This window comes from Micrasema longulum, unplaced genomic scaffold (assembly GCF_059751315.1).
Source record: "Micrasema longulum isolate JH-2025_06_02 unplaced genomic scaffold, ASM5975131v1 h1tg000435l, whole genome shotgun sequence".
In the NCBI taxonomy this organism is placed as follows: Eukaryota; Metazoa; Arthropoda; class Insecta; order Trichoptera; family Brachycentridae; genus Micrasema; species Micrasema longulum.
Genome location: NW_028277635.1, coordinates 532,829 through 558,493, shown reverse-complemented (window position 1 = coordinate 558,493; position 25,665 = coordinate 532,829). Strand labels below are relative to the sequence as shown.

Below are 25,665 nucleotides of genomic sequence, written 5' to 3'. Positions count from 1 at the left end.
TACATACACATAATTTTGTTAGAAAATATCAATATTAATTATTTATCACAATCAAGTGGAGCATTATTAGTCCTGAGTATCTGTAAAAAAGAAACAATATATATATGTAATAACTCAAAAATAAAATTTTAATACTTCGACTAGGTTATTCACATAAAATATATAATTTTTTATTTGAGTCACTTTGTTTTGTGTAACACATATTATTATGTATGTATCTATGTATTTTTTAATGTATGTTGCTTGGATATTTCTTTCCGCAGTATTTTTATGACAAATTTAGATTGAAGAAATAATAGTAAAAAACTTTTATGTTTTTCATCTGTGTTTATGAATTAATAATCGATAAGTATATTTTATTTAATATTGTGATGTCCCTTAATTTAGTATTATTTATTTAAGTTTATAATTACACTTTTATGTTTCTAATTTTAAATAAATTTAATGAATTGTTTTTGTATTTTTACGTTATGTTGTTTATTTTTAAATATATGTTGTACGAAAAAGTTTATTTTTATAATAAGATTTTTTGGTCATGTTGATATTTATGTATGTGATATGTCTTGTAATTTTATACAAACGTAACTAATACAATATTATTTTATATGATGCTCTTATAAAGTAACGGGGTTGAGTTATATATTTTTATTGAAAAATTACTTTAATTAATAAAAATTAAAAATAATAATCTTTGTTTGCTCCATTCGACTGTCAAATATGAAGCAGATTTTTTCAAGTACCTGCATTATGATACATTAAAAAATAAAGTCAAATATTATTTGCTTAATATCTAAAAATCATTTAACTGCGGATAAGTTTCTCCATAGCCAATGAATAATATATAATTATTATGTGGGTTTAAAGCATGGTTTTACACTAGATTATCTACAATATAAAATAAAGTCTTATTTTCTTACAAATTTCAGATTAATTAAATTTTAAAAAAAACTGTTACGTAAATACTTACTTTGAAATCAAACTGAAATTTTGATAAACTTAACGCAGCATTTATTTTTTTAAAACTAAGCTCCAACGTTGTTAGGAAATTGTGATTTTAATTTTACGTATGATTGATTAGGTATTTTCGGGTTTTAACACATTAAGATTTTCTTTGGCCTATTTATTCCCGTATACGTTTATTCATATTAATGCATCATACTAATGTTTGTTGTAATGAAGTTCCAGCATGTCCCGAACGTACTTTCGACTGCGGCGGAGGATATTGCATCGATAAAGGATATGTATGCGATGGAGTTATGCATTGCCAATCCGGTGGCGACGAAGCGAATTGTGATGGTCAGTACCTCTTGTATACTAAAAATCATAACTATTTCTCACCGAGAAAAAATAATTTCATACGCAAAAATTAAACAAGAAGCTTCTAGAAAACTAATCGACATTGCGATTTTTCATAAAACGCATTAAAATATTTAACTTTGATTCTGAACACCTAATCACAGACTATTTGTATGACAGATTACTCTGGGCGCTATTCTGAATTTTCTCTACCCTCTAGAGAGTAATCAAATTGGGGATTTTATTTTTTTGCATGCGAATCCACTTTGCTTCATATATGGCGCCCTTGAGGTGATTTTCACAAAAATGGCGCTATATAAATTATCCAACTATATATATATATATGGCCACACTGATGATTAAACGTCAAATAAATACAAACACGTGAAATCGAACACGATGATTTTCATTTTGAACATTATTGCGACCTTAATCATTACCCGAAACACTTCATTATATTACATTGACCATACCGTATTAGTTTTTTTTGCGTTTTTAAAACATTTTCATGCATCATTTGACGTTTAATCATTAATGTTGCCATATACGAAGCAAAGTGTTTTCGCATGCAAAACATAAAAATCCCTAAAAAATCTTGTCTCTACCCCCGCGATCAGATCCATAATAGCACCCGAGGACGAAAGGGGACTTAAAGTTCTGTATGCGACAGGTAAACTACAGTATCTCCAAAACACAACTTTTCATGAGACAAATAAGTGATTTTTCATACTTTAAACATCTGGCATTTTTTTATGAGAGGCTTTGAAGTTAATTTTTTTTCACATTTCAAAAACCTTTGGGAGTATTGCATGTTTTCATTATATCCTTAACCTCTAATTGGGTGTAGAGTTACAATAAAAAATAAATAAACTATCCTTGTTCTATTCTGTTCTATTAACCACGTGATAGAGGACCTAGTAATACCTCAATTGCATAATATTTGGAGTTACCCTTAATTTACTTCTCGCATATAGACTATAGAGTTGTATTATACTATTATTAGTCTCAGAAATATTAAGTAGTGTAATTGTACACACATTGGTTAAAACCCTGGATAGGAATGACATATTTTAGAAAATGAAAATTTTGATTACATTTTACACTTAGATTCTAAGCGTAAGCGTATTCTATGTAAAACATCAAATGAAGGCCGCCTTTATATTGTTTGAAAATCAGTAAGGATCCATGTACTTTCTGATTTCAGAATTAATTATTTATTCTATTTAGAATCGCATTCGTACAATGTACTGCTTTTATAAATCGTGTGCACGTATGACTTATCGTGCATGTCAGAAAATTACCCAACGTGAAATTATAATTTCCAAAATTAGCTAAAATATTTCTTTCTCTGAATTCTGCTCAGATTTCTCACCAACATTTATATAGTTTTCTGGCATGTACGAGTATAATATGATCATTACTGTATTTTACATTTTTACAAAATAAAAGTTTGGTGTATTTCTTATTATGAAAATTAGTATTATTTATTTGTTTAAATAATATGCCGACCGATTTCAGAACATAACTTTTCCTTTGTCGAGTCATCAAATAAACTTAATTCTGAAAACTATAAAAAATCATTAAAAACATATTCATGTCAAATGTAGGTGGTACATTCGAGTGCACTGCTTGAGATGCAAAAAAAAACTATTTATAAATTCAGGTTGAAAAACTATTGAATATTTTTTATAAATGTCTACGTCATAAATACGCAACGACACATTTTAAGATTAAAATATATTAAATTATAATATGTATTATTATAATTTGCGAGTCACATGCGATTTTTAATTTACTGACAGGCATTCTACAAACCTTTAGTTTTGACTGAATAAACGGATGAATACAATTGAAAAAAGTTTGTTGACATTAAATTTTAATGTGACAGAATTGCATAGAAATTCACATTGGACAAAAGTTTATTTTAAACTAAAGGTAGATGGAAAGCCATATTATGCATTTTTTCAGTGCGTTAAATCCTTGGCATTCGATCAACTATGGATATGCCTAATGCTGCGCTTATAAAAATACACTAAGCAATAAATGTATCGACTTTATTGTTGTGGTGATTTATATTTAAAGCAAAAAAAAAAAACCTACTTCTAGGTAATGTAATTTTGTTACTTATTCATTAACGTTTACATTGCACTCTTACAAGCCCTACTGGCAAAGTCGCTACAATTGACGGTTGTTATGACCAAGAAGTTTAGTGCTGCGAGTAGCATAAGTTATTAATGAATGTTGGTTAATTAATACAGCGGAACCTTTATATTCGTCAAGTCCCCATACTCGCAATATTCGATATTCGTCATATTCGTATTTTTTGTATTCGTCATCACTCGCCACTGGCACCACCGTTACCAATCTCCAGCATGCGAAAATCGGTAGATACAGAAAAATAAATCGGTAAATTCTTTGTCCTTGGGGCGGGGTGGTGAGGGGAAGGGGATGTATGAAATTTTCCCTAGATTTTTTTCATTATAAAATTTTGTTTTAGTTTTAGTTTAACAACAAACGTGTAACGGGCGGTTTCAGTTTGCGCTTGCAATTACCGACACAAAAACAAACGGCCCGTTGTATCGCCGTAATCTGTCGTAATCTATCTTAGAATTGTTTTTCTGCGTATGGGCGACCCTAGCCAGTGGTGTGTGATTACTCTAAGATTTAGTACAGTTATTTAAAAAAAAAAATTGTACCATTTTTAGGAGACGTGAAAAATCATTTCGTATTCGTCATGATATTGTTTCGACTCCTCTGGGGTGGAATTCTGGATTTTCTCTACCTATCTTAGAATTGTTTTTCTGCGTATGGGCGACCCTAGCCAGTGGCGTGTGATTACTCTAAGATTTGGTACAGTTATTTTAAAAAAAAAATTGTACTATTTTTAGGAGACGTGAAAAATCATTTCGTATTCGTCATGATATTGTTTCGACTCCTCTGGGGTGGAATTCTGGATTTTCTCTACCCCGTAGAGAGTGATTTATTCGAAGATATTTTTTTATTTATTTGATTCATATAATAGTCACGCTGGTGATTCATATAATAGTCACGCTGGTCAAACAAATACGAACACGTGCAACTAAATATGAATATGTTCATTTAGACCATTATTGCGACCCTAAGCATTACCCAAAACACTTAATTAGGTTGAATTGACCAAACCGTATTCGTTTTTTACGTTTTTGAAGCAATTTTATACACGGTAGAGAAGATCCAAAATACCACCTTAGGAACAGATTTATGACGAATATAGAGGTTCCACTGTATTTTCTATGACATAAAACAAAGAATTAATTAATTATACTACGACTACGGGTTTGATATTTCTAAAATGTACGAAAAAATCATAAAATTTTTTACGCATTTTTGATATTATACAATCGTACGTCACTATTATATATATCACTATATCAAATAAATAAAATGAATGCAGGAATTTTGAAAAGCTACAACATCGTTAAAAAAATCTAAGTAGCGTCAAGATTTGTGTTTGCCATTTTTTTAAACGAAGTAAGTCCGTGGATAAATAAATATAAATAGCGCGAAAATCAAAAAACATGTATTATTTTGCTTATTAATTAGTTCTTGAAACACTAAACTTCCTTACAAAAGTATTCGCCGCTTGGATGTCGCAGTGTGACCACTGACCACCAGATGTCAGGTGTTAAATACTCGACATCTCGTGGGCTGACTCAAAGCATTGCCTAACTGACCTATGAACTGTCTTGGTGTATTGCAGTGCGGGGTCAATGCGACATCCGATGCGGTGATGGCACATGCGTTGACAACTCTAAGCGCTGCGATCAGGTAGCCGACTGTAATGACGAGGCTGATGAGCGCGACTGCGGACCTTGCAAAGAGAACGAATTCAGGTAACAATATTTTGAGTATGTCCAAATTTTTGCACACACCTACCAGATTTGCGAATCGAACGTTTATTTATCAAGATAGAGGGACATTTAGTTTACAAAAGAAACTATGGAAAAAGTTAAAACAAAACTTATATTATTGTAATCTATAAATGTTTCAGTATTGACAGAAAACTTTTTTAGGAACGGATTATGAAAGTCTAGGCATCAAGATAGAAATGATGACCTGTCATTGGCAGGTGCTTTACATATGAATATTCATCTTCACCGTTCTGCCCGTGTTTGAACATTCATATTTCTTAAATTCTTTCATTTGTTGATTTTTTAAAGTAAATATAATTACTTTAAAAAAATTCATACATGGTCTTAGAAATTTGATCACATAAGATTTTTACACGTATGGAATAATACAGTACCCTGTATCATTACACGAAGAGAATCAGTCTTATGCTACATTTCAAGGACCTGATGTATAATACCCAGGGTTCGAAAATATAATGATATTTATTTAACTATCCCCTGCCACAGGTGAAGCCTCCTTTCGGTCCAAAACACGCAACTAATGTGACTTTATCTTGACTTAATCTCAATAAATTAAGGCACGGACACGACAATGACATAAATATCAGTAATAAATTTCATGACATATATTGTGATATATATCAGAGATAAATATTATAATAACCCTAAGCCATATGCTTACTCCTATAGCACAAGGCAGATTATATGAACAGGAGGATACATTTGAAAAAATAAAATTAAGCAGATGTGGATTATCATTGATGAGCGGAATGGTAAATGTCTGTTTAAAGTGATCTCTTCGAGTAGTTAATTCATGCCAAGACTTTAAAATCGAACTTGTCTGTTTGTTTTTAATTGTTTTTCTTCCTGTCCAGAATATCTCTCTATCTTGAATTCATTTTGCCAACCCGCTACATTATTTTCAAGAAATACCTAATTTCTATCATGATATAACATTATTACAACAATCTTATCTTCATTTCAGTGTGAAGTTTTAATTTTTAAACGCGCTTTGAAAGTTTTGCAGCATAAAAATTAAATTGTAAAGGTTCCCTGTCCTATACAAAGTTTCACATGAGCGATCTGATTTCGAATGCTTTTCCAGATTTTCTCATTCTTGGGAAACAATTTTGCTCACATGTGTTACACAGTGATAAGAGAGGGAACCTGCTTAAATACACAATGCACTCCACAGTTACTTATGATATTTTTTGAGCTATCTAAAGCAAATAAAAATATAGATTTAATATGCGAAATATATCTTTACCTCTTTATTCCCAATCTTCCTCAATTCATTATCCATAAAAAATGCACTCTTCATTACAATTTCCTTTGTTTAGGAAATTTGAAGAGAATATTCAATGCAGCGACCACGATTTATATGTATACTGTATTATGTATCCCTAATTTCTAATCTCCTCCAACAACTATTTTATTGTCAGCCTATTTCATCTCTCCTAGCGATATTCCAAAGGTTATCCCTGTTTAATATTGATGTTTTTTGTTGATATTGATAAAACTCCATAATGAATGATTATGATAAAATTATAAATGAATTTATCAATGAAATTTCTTGGTTTAGTTTTAATTTTTATTATTTTGACCAACGAGCGCTTTCGCCTAAGTAAGCATCTTCAAGACTGGTGCATTGTTTAAAACATTTACAGTTTTTATACTATTTTTAACATGATGTAATAACTTATATTTACATGTAAGTTATTAATTTAAAAAATACTTGGTACACTTCCACTTATTTATTTTGACCAATTAGCGCTTTTACCCTCTAATGGGGATCTTCAGACTCATTACAATGGAATTTCATCAAGAATTGTCAATAAATAATTTAAATGAAATATTCTTAACATATTTTGGAGATAAGATAAGTTAAAATAATTATTTGATCTTATCTCCAAAATATGTTAAGAATAGTATAAAAACTGTAAATGTTGTAAACAATTCACCAGTCTTGAAGATGCCTATTAAGGCAAAAGCGGTCGTTGGTGAAAATAATAAAAAGTAAAACTAAACCAAGAAGTTTCATTGATAAATTTATTTATAATTTTATCATAATCATTATCCCTGCTCCTTTTGTATCACATTATCCTCGTTTGGAAATATGACAGACTTTCTAAAATACCCATATGCCTATATTTTCTTTCTCTTTTTAACAAATGTGGTGTTTTTATAATATTACAATTTAAACAAACAAAAATTATCACTTTGTTTTGAATATGATTTGTACATAAGCAATGTAAAAAAATACCGTCCACCATCATTAATTTGTTTTATATAATATAACAAATTAATGTTAAATTTATGCTATTTAATTCACAAAAGTTAAATCCTCAAACAATTTTACAAGAATATAGAAAATATTAAATTGAATTTGTACACTAGTTTGATATATCATATCGTCCATGCAACCATTATATGTCCATAATCCAACCACATGTACAAAATTAATCTTATTTTATTTTTTAGCTGTATTAGTGAGTCACCCATAGTTTTACAAACAAAGATTGTTGTTCTGATTAACTGATGTCTTAGATTTTAATGAAGCGGAACATCATAAGCCACAAAATCATTTAATGTGTGTCTAAAATGAAATATGTTTAATTTGTTATTAACACCGAGATAGTGGCACTTTTTTTTAAACGGATATTAAGAATTGTGTTCATGATGTAATATTTTTTTTCGCTCTCCTGTAAAATTGGGAATTCGTAGCTTATGACATATTTTATGGTTGCGTTGACGATATGCTCATTAATAACATATGTAAATATTTTGCTGAATGAACACTTATGTATTTTTAAATAACATATTATGTTTTACGACATTATAATATACAGAGCATGCTAATATTTGTGCGTTTTATTCCAGAAATATTTCATTATGCCCACATTAAAACATGTGGCTTGTTGGCGCATTTAAATCAATGAAAATTAATTAATGTGTTTTTATTTAGATGCGAAAGTGGTACTTGCATTCCTGCGGACAGGAAGTGTGATAGTATTTCCGACTGCGTCGATTCAAGCGATGAAGAAAATTGCCCATTCGTTACTGTCTCACCAACTACTGGTAAAAAAATATTTTTGTATTATTGCTACCAACAAAAAGATATGTCTGAGAATCCCAAATGGGTAACATACGAGTACATTGTCTCTGAAGGCATCATTTTAGCTTTAAATACATTTATCCTCACAATTATACAATCTAATATTAAACTACAATATTTGAGTTTGTCCAAATGTTCGTAGACAAAAGACTGGATTTCACCCCCTCGGGAGTCATTAAGAACCAACTGGTCCAAGAAGAAGTTAAAAATTGAAAAATCCTTTTCAGGCGTTGCCTAGTATGTAAAATAATTCAGTCAGATGAATCTCTTCACAACAATAAAGGTTTCAGCTCTTTAACTTCACTAAAATCAACAAATGGAAGAATTGAAGAAATATGGATGTTCAAACATAGGCAAAATGGTGAATGTTACACAGTGTGTAAAGTGGCCACTCAAACCAGCCAATGACAGGTCATAAGCCCTGTAAGTGCCTAGACTTCCATATTCCCTTATTTAAGGTATTCTCCATCCCTGTTGTAATTTGCTAATATTAAACATTCAAAATGTATATTTAACTTTTAAAAATACAACCCGTATTCATGTACTTAAAATAAAACTAAGAGGTGTTTAAATAAAGTAACTTGTATATTTATTTTGCTATAATTTTTAAAAGTTTAAAATCTGCCACTGGACATCTTGTACAGTAAAAAAAAATATGTTTACTTATGCTTGAGCTCATGGAATCAATTCCCAGCAAGTTCAATGTAAAATATATATTTGATACGCTGGGATGATGGTGAAGATTTATAATATTATTCCAATACCTTTTGTTTTACATTAGTATTTTTTTTGATTTTCCCATAAAAAATAAAACACATAATTGAAGACATGAGTGGATAAAGGTGTTATGTGATTGAAACAAAGATCAAAGATATCTGAGGTTAAAGTTTTCAACACCAGGGCTGGTTTTCCAAACACTCTCGGGACCGTATTATCTCGTGTATTTACATACAAAATACACGAGAAAAACTGTTTTCTCATTCCGTTAGAGTGGTTCAAAACAGCACCCCGGTACAATTATTAATAAAATAACACCTTCGTTTGTTCTCAAAATCGGTTTTCTGCTACTTTTTGGTGATGTAGTGAATTAGCTTTACATGAAAGGGCTGTATATAGAATCTTTATTTATGTAAAGAAATACATTTGTGAAAATTGCGGCACTCGTGTGCTCTATTTATACAAGTATTATGAAATCATTATTAAACTGCCTTACGTTTTTCAGGTTGCAGGCCAAATGAATTTAGATGCCCTGAAAAATGCATTTCTGGAGAATTCCGTTGTGACAGTGTGGACGATTGTTCTGATGGCTCGGACGAGATTGGCTGTGGTAATTTTTTAAATACTAATATTATTTATATAATATAAGGTGTCTTTTAAACAATCTTTAAATACTTCAGAAATCAGAATTAAAAAATAATGATTGACTTCAATTAGAAAAAATAAAGATTTTTCTCTAAATAAAGACAGATTAGACATACTCAAAATATTATGACACACACACGGAAGGTTCCGGATTCAATTCCCGGAGAGGACACAAAAAAATGTTTTTTCTCAAGCCTGGGTCTTCTGTGATGTAATTCACCACTGTAGTTGGGCCTCCTGGCCTGTTGTGGTGCAAAAAAAAATTAAGAGTATAATTTTTTTTAAGACTGAAAATAGTAACATAATAAAATGCTTATTCTTTCATAATAAATTTGTTTAATATGGCAAATAAGTCATAATCAATATGTAAAAAATGCTATGTGCTCTTGATATTACTTTTCACAAAAAGTGGGCTATAATTAGTCAAAATATTATTAATAATTTGTACTGTTGTATTTACATTCTTTTAATTTCATTAACAGAATCTGACAGTGCAAGGTGTGGGTCTGACAGTGTTTGGTGTGACGGAAAGTGCTTGGACCCTGCTTTTATCTGCGATGGAAAACAAGATTGTCAAGACGGAGCTGATGAAGCGGCTTGCGAATCGGTTCGTTTAAGTTATTTATCATTGAATTTGTTTATTCTTCCGGCTACAATTGTCATCAAGTGTGGGCGATTTGGTTCAATGAGCCACATACTGCAAATTCTCCCCAAGGGCCTTAACTACGTTTGCTTATTTTACTTGGCATCCGGATATCTAGTCCTGGACGTCCATTGCAGACAGTTTGATAGCCGTTTGTGTGTAAACTACAAGACGTGGTCCTATTGTGTTAGGGTACAGAGAAGGAGACAGCCGACAAATTAACCTGGAGGCTATTTATGGGCACCATATGCTCCAACTAGGGAGCGGACATTGGATAAAATGGTCCTGTGTCAGTGTCGCAGGCTCAAGATCCAAGGTTCGAACCCCGCTCTACCACAACTTGTTTCCCATTTTCTGTCACTAAAGTAAAGGTGAGGAGTAAATATTAAAATGGAATATTTTAATAAGCTTTACTATTTCCTTTTGTATAGATTTTATTCTGTAAATTTATTTAATAAATAAAATCGATTTCAGAATTTTGATTTTGATCAAGTGATTTTCATAATTAAACTATGTTTTTTTTATTAAATCTTTTTTGAATACTCTTATTTTTGCTTAGATGGGTTTTCTCTCATATCTTTATTCTGGTAATTTTATTTATAGAATTATTTGTTACAAAAATGGAAAATAATAAGTAAATTGAAAATTTATTTTTATTATATTTTTTCCTGGTGAGTATCTCCTGGGTTAAAATTTTAATGGTACATCATTACATTTTTAACCCGGTGGCAGACCACCGTAATTTCCGTCACAATATATCTACTTGGGTCCCAGTGACCCCAGGAAGGGGCCGTAGCTGGACTTTGTAATCAGAGCAGGCTCAAATAATTAAATTTTCCACATTTTATACACCGTGTTTTCACGATTTTTTTTTATTGAGTGTATTATCCTGTAAAATATTAAACCACGGTACATCGACATTACCGATTTATTTAAAAATGCTCTGAGAGACCATTTCCACTGTAAGTCAATAAAATTATTTTGTATTTCCAGAGATAAAAAATATGTAGCATTAGCTTTGTATTTAAAGTATTCTGCAAATTTGATTAATTTTTAAGCAATGTTCCTACATACTTGTATATTCAAAAAGCGTGACAAATAAACCATTTTCATGCTGTTCTTTAATATCATACATACTGCGAATATGATAGTACTGACATTATTAACAACCAAAAATTGAATATCTTCTACAACTTTCCATTAGTAAATTCATTAGATTATTTTCATCCCTGATCAGAGGAAATTTTTACAATAATGATATTTGTTGAGAATACTTTGCTAAAGAGCAAGTTCAGGTTAGCAACTAGAGCAGGCTTAAAATCTTCCAGGGCCCTGGCGTACCCTTGGCTCCAGCCCTGCGTCAGGACCTTATCACTGACCCCCAGCTTTCCACTGTAGCTACAGAGCAACTGCAGACAAAATTAAAATTGCCATTAAGATATGATACATTTTAGAAAACGCCTAACCAAAACCTTTCATTTTACTTTGCAGAGGCCATACGGTTGCTCCAGGGGTGAATATGAGTGTGCTGATCACTCTTGTATCGACTATTCGCTAGTCTGCAATAGCGTAGCTGAGTGTGCAGATGGAAGTGATGAGCAAGAATGTGGTCAGTATTACTTTTTTAATTATTTGGTTGGTACATCCAAAATACTAACACTAATTTCTGTATTAATCCCTTGAAAAGAAATTCTACATTTATAAATGTGATAAAAAGACTGCCTATTTTACAAATTTAACACCGACAGGTAATTTAATAAAATCGATAGTTCAAATTGTAATAGCTTTTCTAGTTTGAGAAAATATAAAATTATGTCTAAATGTACGTCCCGGCAGAGCATAAGCTTTGTGCCCTAAACATCATAGTATAAACTCTATAATGTGAACATCCAGCAGTGAAAGTATTTTAAAATATAATTTCAAATAAATATGCACTTTGTTTTGTGGGACCACATGCGAGTCGATTTTCCCGAGTGAATCTAGAGTTTGATCTAAAGAAGCAAATGAGTTTATTTATTTCATATTTTATCATGATGATGCACATTGTTGGATCATTATAATATTTCATCAAAGAGAATGCAATGATATCACGTTACAGGCGTCCCTTTTCTGATTTTATGATAGTGGTAAGAATATACTTCTGTGTCTGTCGCTCTAGGAGTGCGGACAGACGAGGAGCAGTGTGCAGAATCCCAGTTTGCTTGCGACACGGGAGGGTGTGTGCCACATGTTCAGCGATGTGACAATGTTTACGATTGCCGTGATTTTTCCGACGAACAAAATTGTTTTCACTCCGGTACAGGCCACAGAATGCATGACCAAATATTCTTATTTCGTTTCATTTACAGATAATTTCGATCGCAGAAGCATGACCCCATTTCCCTTAAGACGTTTTAAAGATGCATCTCTGTTTATTTCAAATGTGCATATTTTTTACATCTAGATATAGTTTTTAGTAGAAATACATATTTTAGAAGAATAATAATGTTTTTATTCATTTGAAAGATATTTACATTAAAATAATTGAATTAAAACAATATTTTAAAAATTAAAAACAATAGCCTGGTATTATAATTGATAGTTATTATAATATGCATTCAATCAAATAGTTTTAGCATGAATCGATAAAAAAATTCTTAATGTTAAGCACGTTACTGGAATACCACTTTTGATTTTTTATTAGGTAATGCATATTTTTGTTCAAAATAATTCAATAAAAAAATAATACATTAATTAAACCTGAAAAAAATGAACAACCTAAATTTATTTATTTCAGAATTTTGACTACCCCAGTAGTTAAAATAATTACATAATTCCAATTATTACATTAGTTTGTTTAGTGAATGATTATTATTACATACCCATCCATGAAGAAATTCCGTCCATTCATAAAAAACATTAATACAAGATATATAGAACTCCAATTGATATGTCTTGGATGATATTTCATTTTATATAATTTGTTTATAATTTATTTTATCCTTCAAGTTTTGAATGATTATTTCATTGTGAATGTTTTTATTTTTATTCTATGCATATACAATAACTTTACAATAGACTTCATCTTGTATGCATTTGTTTATAAATGCACTATAATCACGATGAATGCGATTTGTAGAATTAATTAACTCCCAAGATAAACTGGTCAAATTATGTTTCATTACTGTGACAAATGAATGCATTCAAATAATTATTAAATACAAATTATTCGAAACAAATGTGTCGATTTTTCAAATATATTATATAATCTCATCAGTAATCTAAATAATTCATTCGGTTACTTTTAAAACTAAAATAATGCTATTTTTATTTAAATATTAACCTAAAAACTTTGCTTCCGCCGTTTTTTTTCTGAACTTTTAGGCCTTATTGTAAAAAAACTGGTTATACATTTATGATTTAAAGTATTTTCCATTGCTGGCCACCACTTTCACCTATCTTTCGGGCAGTGTACGAATCCCGTGTTGAAAAAACTGGTCATCTTTTGAAGCGATCCACGAATTGAACAAATTTTTGTACTTCTCCATAAGACCGGAAGTGCTGGTCAGCTAGGCCGTGCGCCATTGATCGAAACCAGCAATAGTCAGACGGAGCGACATCTGGAGAATACAGAAGTTGGGGTAGGACTTACCATTTCAAAGTTTTCAAGCATGTCTTGACCACTTTCGCATCATGGGGAGGAGCATCGTGATGCTGTAAAATCACTTTATCAAATCTGTCGTTGTGTTGTGGCCGTTTGTCTTTCAATGCTCGGTTTAAATGCATCAATTACGTTCGACAACAATCGCCTGCGATTGTTTCACTCGGTTTTAACAGCTCATAATACACTACGGCGAGCTGCTCTCACTAAATACACAGCATGACCTTAGAGCCGTGAATATCCGGTTTGGCTGTCGACGTAGAGACATGACCGGGAATTGCCCATGATTTTCCACCCTTGGGGTTATCGTAATGGACTCATTTTTGTCTTTAGTCACAATGCAATGCAGACATCCCTTCCATCATCCATCTTCCAGTTCTGATCTGAATCATTCCTTCCACGGTTTTCAGGTATTTTGAAATTGCTTGTCGAGGTACTCCCAATGATCGTGCCAATTTTTCTTGACTTTGACACGAGTCTACATCAAGTAATGCCTCTAATTCGGCATCTTCGAAAATCTCCTCTCTTCCACCGCTATGGCGTTCTTCGAAGTGAAAACCACCATTCTTGAAGCGTTGAAACCACTCAAAGCACGGTCTTTCACTAATAACGACCTCACCATAAGCATTCGGTGAGCTTCAGCCGTAGATTTCTTCATATTGATGCAGAAAATAAAAACCTCCCCCAAATGGCGAGAATTTGGCTCGGAAATCGATATTTTTATTTGAGAATAACTTTATGATGCAGACACAAATTAACTAATGTTTCTATGAGGATATGTTGACACATGTCCAAGTTTATTGCATGATGTGTATGATCCATATTATTTCGACCACTACTTACCGCTAAAGCTATCAACAGGAAAACGGCGGAAGCAAAGTGCAGTAAAAGAAATAACTGTATTTCTTCAATTCTCGTTATATTCTAATGCAATTAAAATACAATCATCCAACTACATTTTTTCCCTAATTTTATCATAATATATTATATTTAGATATAAAATCAAATCTCATTTTTCCAAAAATGAATTGAAAAGTATTTTTATATGAGTTGCTATTTATAAACATTTTTTAGGAAATTATTTCCATGAGCAGTGTACGCTTTCATAGTTCTTCTAATACTTGTAGCTCTGTAAAATCTTTAGAGTTTAACTTAAATCAAAATATATTTGATTAACCCTTAGGCTGCGACACCATTCGTTTGAAAGGAACAATTGATGCTCAAATCATTCAAGGTGCTGCATTTCTTGACTGATTTTATTTGTATTTTTATCTTAGTTTGTCGCCTAAAGTGTTAGAAAGTATTCTAAAATGAATATGATAATATGTCTGTCCAGCCTTAGCCAAAAATTTAATGATCTGAATATAAATATTTACCAATGAAGGGCGTAGCGTTTTTGTGAAAGATGATATCATTTTTGAATTGTTTCATAAATTAGTTTGTGGTTTTTAAAGGTTGTGACCCATCGGAGTGGCAATGCGCAACAGGCGACTGTGTGGTGAGTTCAGCGCTGTGTAATGGAGTGTCGGACTGTCCGGATGGCTCAGACGAGCAACTGCCCTCTTGCAGGCCTGCCACAGAAGCTCCGACAACCCGAGCCCCATACACTCGCCCTTCGTATACCCGGCCGCCATACACCCCGCCCGCGTACACTCCCCCCCAGTACACCCCGTACACGTCGACGTCGTCCCCTATGGCGACCCATTCGCCAGTCACGACTCCCTGGAATCCACTAGGTATCTTTTACGCGAATGACTTCTACTTCTAGATATTTATTTAAATGATTCTGTTTGTTCATATTTTATTTATGCACAAATCAAGAGGACAGATGTCGCCACGATGAATGGAGGTGTGAAAATGGGCCCTGTATTCTAACTTCACTCAGGTGCAACGGACGAGCCGACTGCCCGTATGATAATAGCGACGAACTCGACTGCCCCAGTAAGAACGGACACTATTTTCTGTAAATGACTCACCAAGTGAAGCGTAACACTGATTTACAGTAACATTAATATGAAATGCATTCTTATTAAATAATATCTAATTAAAACGTGAACCACTACAATATAATATATATGACAATATGAATAAAATACTAATTTAATAAATTTCTAGTATAATATGCAATATTGATTATATTTGTCGATTTGATATTTATATATTTGTCATTTTACGAGTTGAGTACTGTAAGATATAATTTTTAAACAGATTATGATAAATTCGAATCAATAAAATAATCTCACAATAAATAATATTTTCAGTGTTTAACTTCACCATATCCATTTTAGCAACGATTTCATTAGAAACAAAATTTCAGTTTATTTTGTCAAATGGATATAATCAATAATTAATTTATTTATTAATGCAGCGTCCGGATGGAACACTATGATGTGTTTAAAAAAACATATTTACGGTACAAAACTATGTGGCAATACTCATATATTAAACCATTGCATATTTTTATAATCTATTGTATTATATGCTTTCATAATTTATGAACCAAACATGCTCTTCAATTAATATTTATTTACATAATATTATGTGGTGCATGGAATGAAAAGAAAACTAGATTCATTGAGAATTTTAATGTATTGGATAAATAAAAACAAATTATATAACCAGCAAGAGAATGATTAGAAATAAACAATACTACTCCATTTTTTATGTCGTAAATCAAAATACATATATTCGTTTTAATAACTTAGTAAATAACATTTTAAGATAAATTAACACTTTTCACCGCAAACTCAAGTGTCTATAATTTGTATTTCCCGTTTATAAGACTTGAGGAGAAAAATAAATGGAAGTTTTTTTTAAAAATATATTCACACATAATTGCAGCACCTTTTTTTACCCAAATTATAAGAAACATTGAAAATGTGTATTTCAAGATTAATTGGTTGAGTTAATCTCATGTTTTAGCTACTATTTAAGCAAAAAATAAACATTCTTTTAGTATAATGTTAACAATTTATTTTATTTTTAGGCTCTTCTCAAACAGGAGGCAAAGGATTGAATCTGAAGACTTATCCAAATGAACAAATAATCAGGCAAAGTAAGTTTTACTGTTTAAATGAACCAGAATATTTTTAACCCGGGATACCGGTTTAAAACGGAAACGATACACATAACACATTTTAAACCTAATATCCTATATCTCTTCCAATTTTTGCAATAACTTTGTAGAAAATTTGGTTTTTATGCCAAGCAATTTAAATATTATGCCAATAATAAACAAATTATAATATTTATATTAGCCCAGCGCCGGATTTGACAAGATTTAGCGCACCACCACTTACTGAAAAGAGACGGTAATACTTACATTACATTATATTTAGTGGGAGAAAACTTTTCAATAAACTTCCTAAAGAGCTTTAATCAAGTTTTAAAAAAAAGATATTTATCGTTTTGCCAAACTAGTCATTTGGATAATTAAATATCCAAATCATTGTCAGGAAATAAAAAATAAATCAGATGTTACAAAAATAAATTTAAAAAGGCACTAGCGGTGGGGAAAACTTTGCTAGGCACGATTAAATACAGGGTATTCTTTAAACCCTGTCACATCCGAAACCACGATGATCAGTATGGGCAAAAAGACGACATATTAGCATATTAAAAAAAATATTTAGAATGAAGAATTTTTTTTAGAATTAGTGTAGGTGCATAACATAATTTCATAATGTGGCAACTTAAAAGCAACTGTCAACAGTCAACACTGAGTTAATGAAAATGAATAGATAATGTAAAAAAAGGTCAAATGTCAGGATTTACGATCTGACATTAGAAATTTGAAAGTTGTTTCTTTGTGTTTTGCCGCCAGTTTTCAGAAAAGGTGCGATTAAGTTTAATTAGGTTTCAATATAGATACCTATTATTATTGTCTTTAATCAATATTGTGCGCGCATTCATTTTTTTAAATAATAAGGTTATCTCGTAACTCGCAACATATTCAACAATAATAATACTATTATGATAAAAGTGATTCACATTTCGAACAACTTACGAAAATAAGCGTATTATTTTATCTACAATATGAAGTAAGTTATTCAAAATAGTTTTGTCCCAGGACTCGACCATTGTCCACGTGTAAACAGCAATTTTTAGGACAAAACATTGTCTCTAGACATCGCCTCCGAGATAGACGGGAAAGCTGGGGCAGGCTTTAGAAATAAACTTTAAATGCAGGATAATAATGTTTGCGGGAATAAGTACATACAGAAAAATATTCTAGATAGATTCTTGTTGCCGATATTAATGCGTATGTTCAAAAAAAATTAAATTAGGTTTAAATTTGTTGCAACAGAGAGGAAAAATATTTTTGAGAAGGGATATGGGGATAGGCATTTACATGGAATTGGCTGGTTTAAGTAGCCACTTCACACACTGTAACATTGACCATTCTGCTTATGTTTAAACATTCACATTTCCTCACCTCTTCCATCTGTTGACTTTTGTGAAGTAAAAAAGATGAAACCTTTATTGATGTGGGTGAGATTTATCTGGAAAAAGTCAGCAGCCAAATAAACAGTAATATAAGGCAGCCAACAGCAGCGACAAAGTGTTATTCTTGTGTTACTCTGTGTTGAATAATGATTAATATTGCTCTTTTTCCCACATGTACATACTCACACTTTAATAAAAACATGTTTATTATCTTAAATCTGTGTCGAATAATGATTAATATTGCTCTTTTTCCCACATGTACACACACACACTTTAATAAAAACATGTTTTTTATCTTAACTCTGTGTTGAATAATGAATAATATTGCTCTTTTTCCCACATATACACACACACACTTTCATAAAAACATGTTTTTTTATATTAATTCTGTGTTGAATAATGATTAATATTGCTCTTTTCCCCACATATACACAAACACACTTGAATAAAAACATGTTTTTTATCTTAATTTTATGTTGAATAATGATTAATATTTCTATTTTCCTATTTAATATTACTAATCAATCTGTACTTTTGTTGATATTTTAAATAACAATATTAATGATTTTCTTTCCAAATTTTATCCCTTTCATGGTGGTGTTCTCAGATCCATATAGAATCGGTGAGTTGTATAAACAAAATGTGTATTGGGATATCTGCTATCAATTCACGCTATTACTAATATTGGAAGTGCACTAAATATGTAATGGTTTATTCATGTTAAACAAAAACTTTGTTATCACTGTAATTCATTTCATCGACCGACATTGGCCATTTTGTTTAATCACCAGAAGCCATATAGTTGATCATCAGAAGTTATCAAACGATCTTCAAAGCATGTTAATCAGTTATTACTTTATCTATTTTCAAGATATGCAAAACACCCGAGTGTATTCGAGATTCATTGAAATTGTGTCCATACATATCCACCCAAACATTCACCACTACGTTTATCCCTTTGCAACCTGTGGAAGTTTTTTTTTAAATTTCGATTGTTTACTCCGCTAAAGCTTTTGATTATGATCCCACCAGCATTAAAAAAATATATTGAAAATCCTGATAACTTACATTTTTGGAAAAGGTACCCGCACGATCGTGCCATTCAGGAATTATTTGACAATCGCACATTTACGCGCTTTTGATATTGTGTTGTTGAAAGGCAAGCTCACCCGTCATATGAAAGAGGTTGCAAAGGGTGATAAAAATCATTCATTTTTAATGTGGTAAGCGAAAATCATATTTAATGATTTTTTTGAACATCTATAATCATCCATGCTAGATTTCATAATATATGCAACAATCTAGTAAATTCACATTTTAATATGTGCATACCTGAATGAAGCATCATTAGAACATATTACTTTAGTCAGGACTCAACATTTTACAAATACAATAAAAACTTATGCTTATTTATAAGTAAGAACCTATATGAAAACCGTCAATAAAAAATGACAATAAAACTGTTCATATGCAGTCTTAAATAGTTGTGGAAAAAAACAAAATAAAATATTGGCTTGCTCATGCAATAAAGGAATTCATACTGTTTTATTAGAATTTCTATTAAAATATGAATTCATTCCTTTAAAAGATGAATTCATTGAAATTACATTTAATTTCTATGATTTATCAGAGTTATTGAAATGTTTTAAATTAAAGAGGAATTTATCAGAATAGAGTGGTAAAAATTTCAGCTCATTTTTTGGGATTGATTTGGTGTATAAGGTGATTATATCTAAAGCAAATAATAGTGAAAGATGTTTTTTTGTTGTATTTATTAAAATATAAGAAATAAGCTAATGAGTTCATATCTCATTTATAAAAGTTGAAAACTACAAAATACTGAATATTTTGTAGGTGGAGAAGTTGTATTCCAATGCAGAGACGAAGGAGAAGTACGAGCTCCAGTGAAATGGGTGAGAGAAGGAGGCAGACCGCTTCCGGCAGGTTCTTCCGACATCAATGGTCGTCTAGAAATGCCCAATATACAGGTAAACTCTCAATAAGTTAATAAGAATCGTGTCTAGAAAATCTATTGTATCTTTTTCATTTGGCAAGTCTGTATCTAAATAGATTTTTTTTTATGAGTCGTTCTGGGTGTCCGTTGAGATTTGCAATTTCTTATTTGTATTTTTGTTACTTTTTAATTTTTCATTACGCTAAGAGATTCTAATTCTTAGTCAGTATAGTAATTTATGTGAGGCGCAGCTGCAGGTGGATGGTGGGCTTTTGGATCCCCTAAATGCAGTTTTTAAATGTCCCTGGACTGAAATCTAAAGTGTATGACTGATTAGCTTACCTTCAATGATCAAGATTGGTGTACAAATACAGTTCCTTATACACTTTCAGATGCTGATAAGGGGTATGACGATGCAATCCCACACATTCAATATTAAGGACGCAATTTAAAAGGGTGCTACACCTGTATTGTGTCCCAAAAAATAGTTGATTATAAAACTAGTAATAAGCTTACGTAATGTTACCAAATGTTGCAAAATACAAAATGTTTTGGATATTTGAAAAAAAAACTAGTATTGTAGTTTATAAATGTTCTTGGAACTTTTAATAATAAATAGAGATTTGAGTCTTTAATAATCAGAAAGATTCTGACTTTATATGAATTTTTATCAGTGTGTTTTATATTGTTTTTGTCTTTGTTAGGTTGCCGATAGTGGAATCTACATTTGCCAGGCCGTTGGTTATCCGAGATTTACCTCCGGTAGTGAACTCTCAGTGCGTTTGACCGTCGAAGCATGTGAGTACCTACTTTACTTTTTTTTTAAATGTATTCATCTTGTTGTGTAGCAATTAGTGTGATTAGCTGCAGTCCCCGGTACAATTTTTGACAAGGTAAACATAAAATTTTTATAACGACTGATCACTTTGCCATCACGTAACAGATGATCGAAATATGCTGCGTTTGGTTTACAAATGCACCACTGGCTGCAGAAAGGGGAATGATGATCATGATAAATTGATGTTACTTCACCAATGAATCCGAAACTTAAGAATTTGATATACCTATGTTGCAATGAGGAAGTGCTATGGAAAATTGAACATAAAAAATGTTTTCTTACACGAGTAAAAATTAAATTGTAAAGCGAAGTTTCTCAAAAATGTATGAACAAAATAATAAAAGTACGGTTTAGTAAAAAAGGACTACAGCATTCTCGATAATCTGGCAATTCACCTCTCCGGCCCTGCCAGTAATCCGGCGTTTTTATACAGGCAGCTACTGAGCCAATAGCGTCAATTGAAGACAACTGACTGCTTGTCGCGTGGCCAATGACCGCTGTGCGCAATGGATGTGTCTACTTTGTCTGCCTTTCACTAGTCTGTTCCGTGTTGTGCTCACTAATGTAGTGTATAATACAGTATTACATACATATATGTATACGACAAAACAGCTTCTGTCCCTTAAATGCACCAGTATTAGTTATTTCTAGTAATATGACAGTGTTCTGGTCCGATTACTGTGAGACCACTGCTCTTTAAAACGCAACAAGTTCTAGTGAACAGCTGTTTAGAATGGCCAATCTATTATGTGTTTTGGCATATTTCCAATTTTCGGGAAGCCATGTTTAGCACATTTTCATACGCACAGACCTCTCTTTTTGAATGTCAGGATAACTCACCAACGGCAACTAGTGATGTCACGGACGAAGTAATTTCAAAATTACATATCTTTGAAAAAGTGTAGCGATGAAAATACAATACATATAAATAAAAATATTTTCTTTTTGCTTAGTTTGAGAGTCTTATCAAATATTTTTTTATTTTAAAAAACCACAGAACTTTTTAATTGGCATATAATATCAGTGCTCGGCACCCACAGATGCAGTAATAACTAATTATAATATTATTTGACTCATGTACCTCATTCAAATAATTTGTGTGCATCATTCTTATCTTCTTAGATACAATAGATTTTGACCCACGTTAGGAAATGACCTTAAATTCAAATATTTGAGTCAATAATAGTAACACAATTATTTATCTTTTAAATTAAATATATTTGTTTGTAAATTTAAGGAGAAATGGCATTCAATCTTCTCTACATGTGTCTATGGGAATATGGCGCAATGGTTTAGATAGTGCTTTTAAAAAAATACAGATTTATATATTTTTTGTTTTTATTAATTCTTTGTATAATTATTACAGACAACAGGATTGAAAGTAGTCGGCCCCATGAATCTTGCAAAATCGATGAAGCCACCTGCTCCAGCGGACAATGTATCCCCAAAAACAGTGTCTGCAATGGAAACGTTGATTGTACCGACGGTTCTGATGAAATTGCTTGCAGTAAGAATATTTTTCTGTTACGAAATATTTTTGAATCCACTTAATATGAATTCAAATAGTACACATAGGAAATTATATTTATGCTGTCTCACATATATTATATATCACCGTTTATATATATTTGAAGTGTACAGGTTATGAAGAATGAATGTAAAAAAAGAAGAATTTTTGAGATACAATGTTTTTCAGTTTTCAATCCTTTTGTAAATTAAAATAAACTTATACATATAAAGGAACCTGGTTAATGTAAATAGCCTATACTGTTTTATATAATCTAATTTGGTTTTCATTGAGGTTAAATGAAAGATTTAAGAATGGGAACAAAAATGAGTGGTATAACTGTTAACTGCCTTCTGTATGCTGATGATGCCGTGCTTCTTGCTAGCAGCAAAGAAGACCTGCAATTCTTGTTAACAAAAGTCTACAATGTATGCAAGAAAAGCGATTTGATGCGAAAGCGAAGTGATGGTTTTTGAAAGGGATGAAAATGTAACTAAATGTGAGATCAGAGTGAACGGAGATATTCTGAATCAGGTAGAAGAATTTGTGTATCTGGGAAGTATGTTTACTAGAGATGGAAAGACTGAGAAAGATATTGAAAAGAGCTTGAGTGCCGGGAACAGGGTGAACAGTGTACTGAAATCTACTTTGGCAAACTTATGTTTATCGCAGGGGGCAAAGCTAGCAGTTCACAATGGAGTTCTAGGGCCAACTCTAATGTATTCGAGTGAAGTATGGAATTGGAAAAATAATTATGAAAGTGGGTTAAGTGCTGTCAAAATACGATCCCTCTGGCGAATGTGTGGTAAAACGATGTATGATAGGTGCACAAATGTTCAAATCCGTGAACTATGTAAGGTTGAGACTTGCATTATCGACAGAATCGAGAAAGGAGTGCTGCGTTGGTTTTGACATGTAGAGCGAATGGACAACCAAAGAACGGCTAAAAGGATCTACAATGTGAATGTTGATGGATGCAGAAAACGAGGAAGACCGAGAAAGACATGGCACGATCAAGTCCATCAAATATTTGAAGATGGACATGTCACGAGTAGGAATAATCGGCATGCGTGCATGAGAAGATGTATGAAATAATGTAGAGGAAGCGAGGTCTGTATGCAAAGATGAACAAAAATGGCGTAATGGTTTGTTTGTTTGTTTAATGTTAAATTATCGCTTTATTTCCAGCATATAACTGGCTTCTTTCATTCGCCCTTCATCCCCTGTATGCATAAAAATTGACATCCATTATTTATATCCTGTACCCTTTATTTATGTATTATATAATATAGATAATATTATAAAATCTCTCAAGTGTTTAATCCAGTTCTATGAAGATTTTGACAAACTCAAAATATTATCACTGTTCTGTTTTATTTTTGAGAGAAATTTAAACTATCCAAATTCACAGTAATTGGTGTAGATACGAGTATCATAAAGCTAGAGTTTAGCACTGGTGAATGGCTAACAAATTAATAAACCAGGTTTGTATACAGACACATTATTGTAATATAATATTAACAAGTAACATGCAGTTAGAAGCTTTAGAGCTTAAAATATCTTTTGTGTTATAAAAGAAAGCTTTCATAGATTAGTGTTTTAACCGGCGTTCTCTGAATGTCCATATTTGTTTCATCTGTTGATTTTTGTGAAGAGATAAATCTTTATTGATATGAGCAAGCCTTCATTTAATATTTATCTACAAGGAAACACCTGATAATACTTTTTAGTTTTTAAAATGTTATTTTGGTTCAATTTATGTTATTATATAATATTTATTGGCATTTTTTTAATGGTATTTTATTGTAATGATATGATAACATATTTAAATATAAGTTATAAATTTAAAATTATCGGTACACTTCCACTTATTTATTTGACCAATTAGTGCTTTCTCCTTCTAACGGACATCACCTGTCTGATGATGCCTATAGTTAATATAAGTTATTATAGAATTATTTTGGTTAGTTTAGATTTTTCTTATTTTATTATGATACTTTATGATTTTTTTAAAACAAAATTAATTTAAGAGTCCTCCTGACTTGGGAAACCCATAGTAAGGAGGGCTGTACAGTTTTCAAAATTTAATTTACGTATTTCACATGATGTCGCTCAATTATTTGATGATTGATAAAGTTTTGTTTTGTCCCTCTTACTAAATAATTTTAAACATAATTGTGTTTTAACTGTTAACTTTGCAGATATTGGCGGTGTCTGTGAGCCGAACGAATTCAAGTGCGACAACAAGCGCTGCGTTCTGAAGACTTGGTTGTGCGACTCTGAAGATGATTGCAAGGATGGGTCAGATGAACGACAATGTGACCAGGGTCCACCCGGGGCAGCTTGCCGGCCTCACGAGTTCCAATGCAGGACTGGGCGTCAGTGTGTTCCCAGGAGTTTCCATTGTGACGGAGAAAAGGATTGTCTTGATGGCTCTGATGAAGTAGGATGCTGTAAGTTACATCTTATTATTTTATTCCCCAAGATTTATATAGTCAGGTTCTAGACCTTTTGTGTTATTCTGTCTTTTTTAACTTGCAATGCAGATTTATTATTATAAATTATGAAAACAGATTATTAAACAGTATAATATGTATAAAATTTATTTATTATATTTAAAAAAAAAAAATATTTGCATTCTTATGATTTACTAGATGTGTCTTATGATAGACACTAGCCACGGGACCACAACCCGATCCGATTACGATTTTAAATATCTGTATTTCAAATTCACTTGTCTTTTGGCTAATGTATCACATTGTTACAGCACTGTTTCCAGAGGAATTTTTAAGCACAGTTTTAAAAGAGTTAAACATGAGTTTTTACACTGAAATATTTTACGGTTCTTGGACTGGCAACTGACTTGAGATTAATTATCTTACTTTCATGTAACAAAAAATGGACATGATACGCTCCAATTCAAATTCCAGTGCAGTTCCCCATGCAATATACACCATATGTTACAAATAGGGGT

General features: G+C 31.7%; 1 protein-coding gene and 1 long non-coding RNA gene across 8 annotated transcripts in view; one reads left to right on the top strand and one right to left on the bottom strand.

The window, feature by feature from the left end:
• trol (terribly reduced optic lobes) overlaps positions 1–25,665 on the top strand; it is a 439,681-nt gene that overhangs the window by 364,914 nt on the left and 49,102 nt on the right. For 4 of the 7 annotated variants that reach the window (XM_088226479.1, XM_088226477.1, XM_088226480.1 and 1 more), the window contains 13 exons: positions 1,180–1,296; positions 5,036–5,168; positions 8,152–8,264; positions 9,524–9,628; positions 10,146–10,270; positions 11,798–11,915; positions 15,401–15,682; positions 16,933–17,001; positions 19,000–19,014; positions 20,247–20,380; positions 21,051–21,144; positions 22,551–22,691; positions 24,893–25,144. In XM_088226479.1, coding sequence (XP_088082605.1) covers positions 1,180–1,296; positions 5,036–5,168; positions 8,152–8,264; positions 9,524–9,628; positions 10,146–10,270; positions 11,798–11,915; positions 15,401–15,682; positions 16,933–17,001; positions 19,000–19,014; positions 20,247–20,380; positions 21,051–21,144; positions 22,551–22,691; positions 24,893–25,144 — 1,698 coding nt within the window. Of the gene's footprint in view, positions 1–1,179; positions 1,297–5,035; positions 5,169–8,151; positions 8,265–9,523; positions 9,629–10,145; positions 10,271–11,797; positions 11,916–15,400; positions 15,683–15,869; positions 15,888–16,932; positions 17,002–18,999; positions 19,015–20,246; positions 20,381–21,050; positions 21,145–22,550; positions 22,692–24,892; positions 25,145–25,665 lie in introns of those variants that run through there. The other 3 variants (XM_088226478.1, XM_088226482.1, XM_088226483.1) reach the window with 3 other exon arrangements.
• LOC148281581 (uncharacterized) lies at positions 20,255–22,210 on the bottom strand. The gene is made up of 3 exons (XR_015822325.1): positions 22,025–22,210; positions 20,689–20,811; positions 20,255–20,359 (listed from the first exon to the last, which is right to left on the bottom strand). It is a non-coding gene; the product is annotated as an uncharacterized LOC148281581 (long non-coding RNA).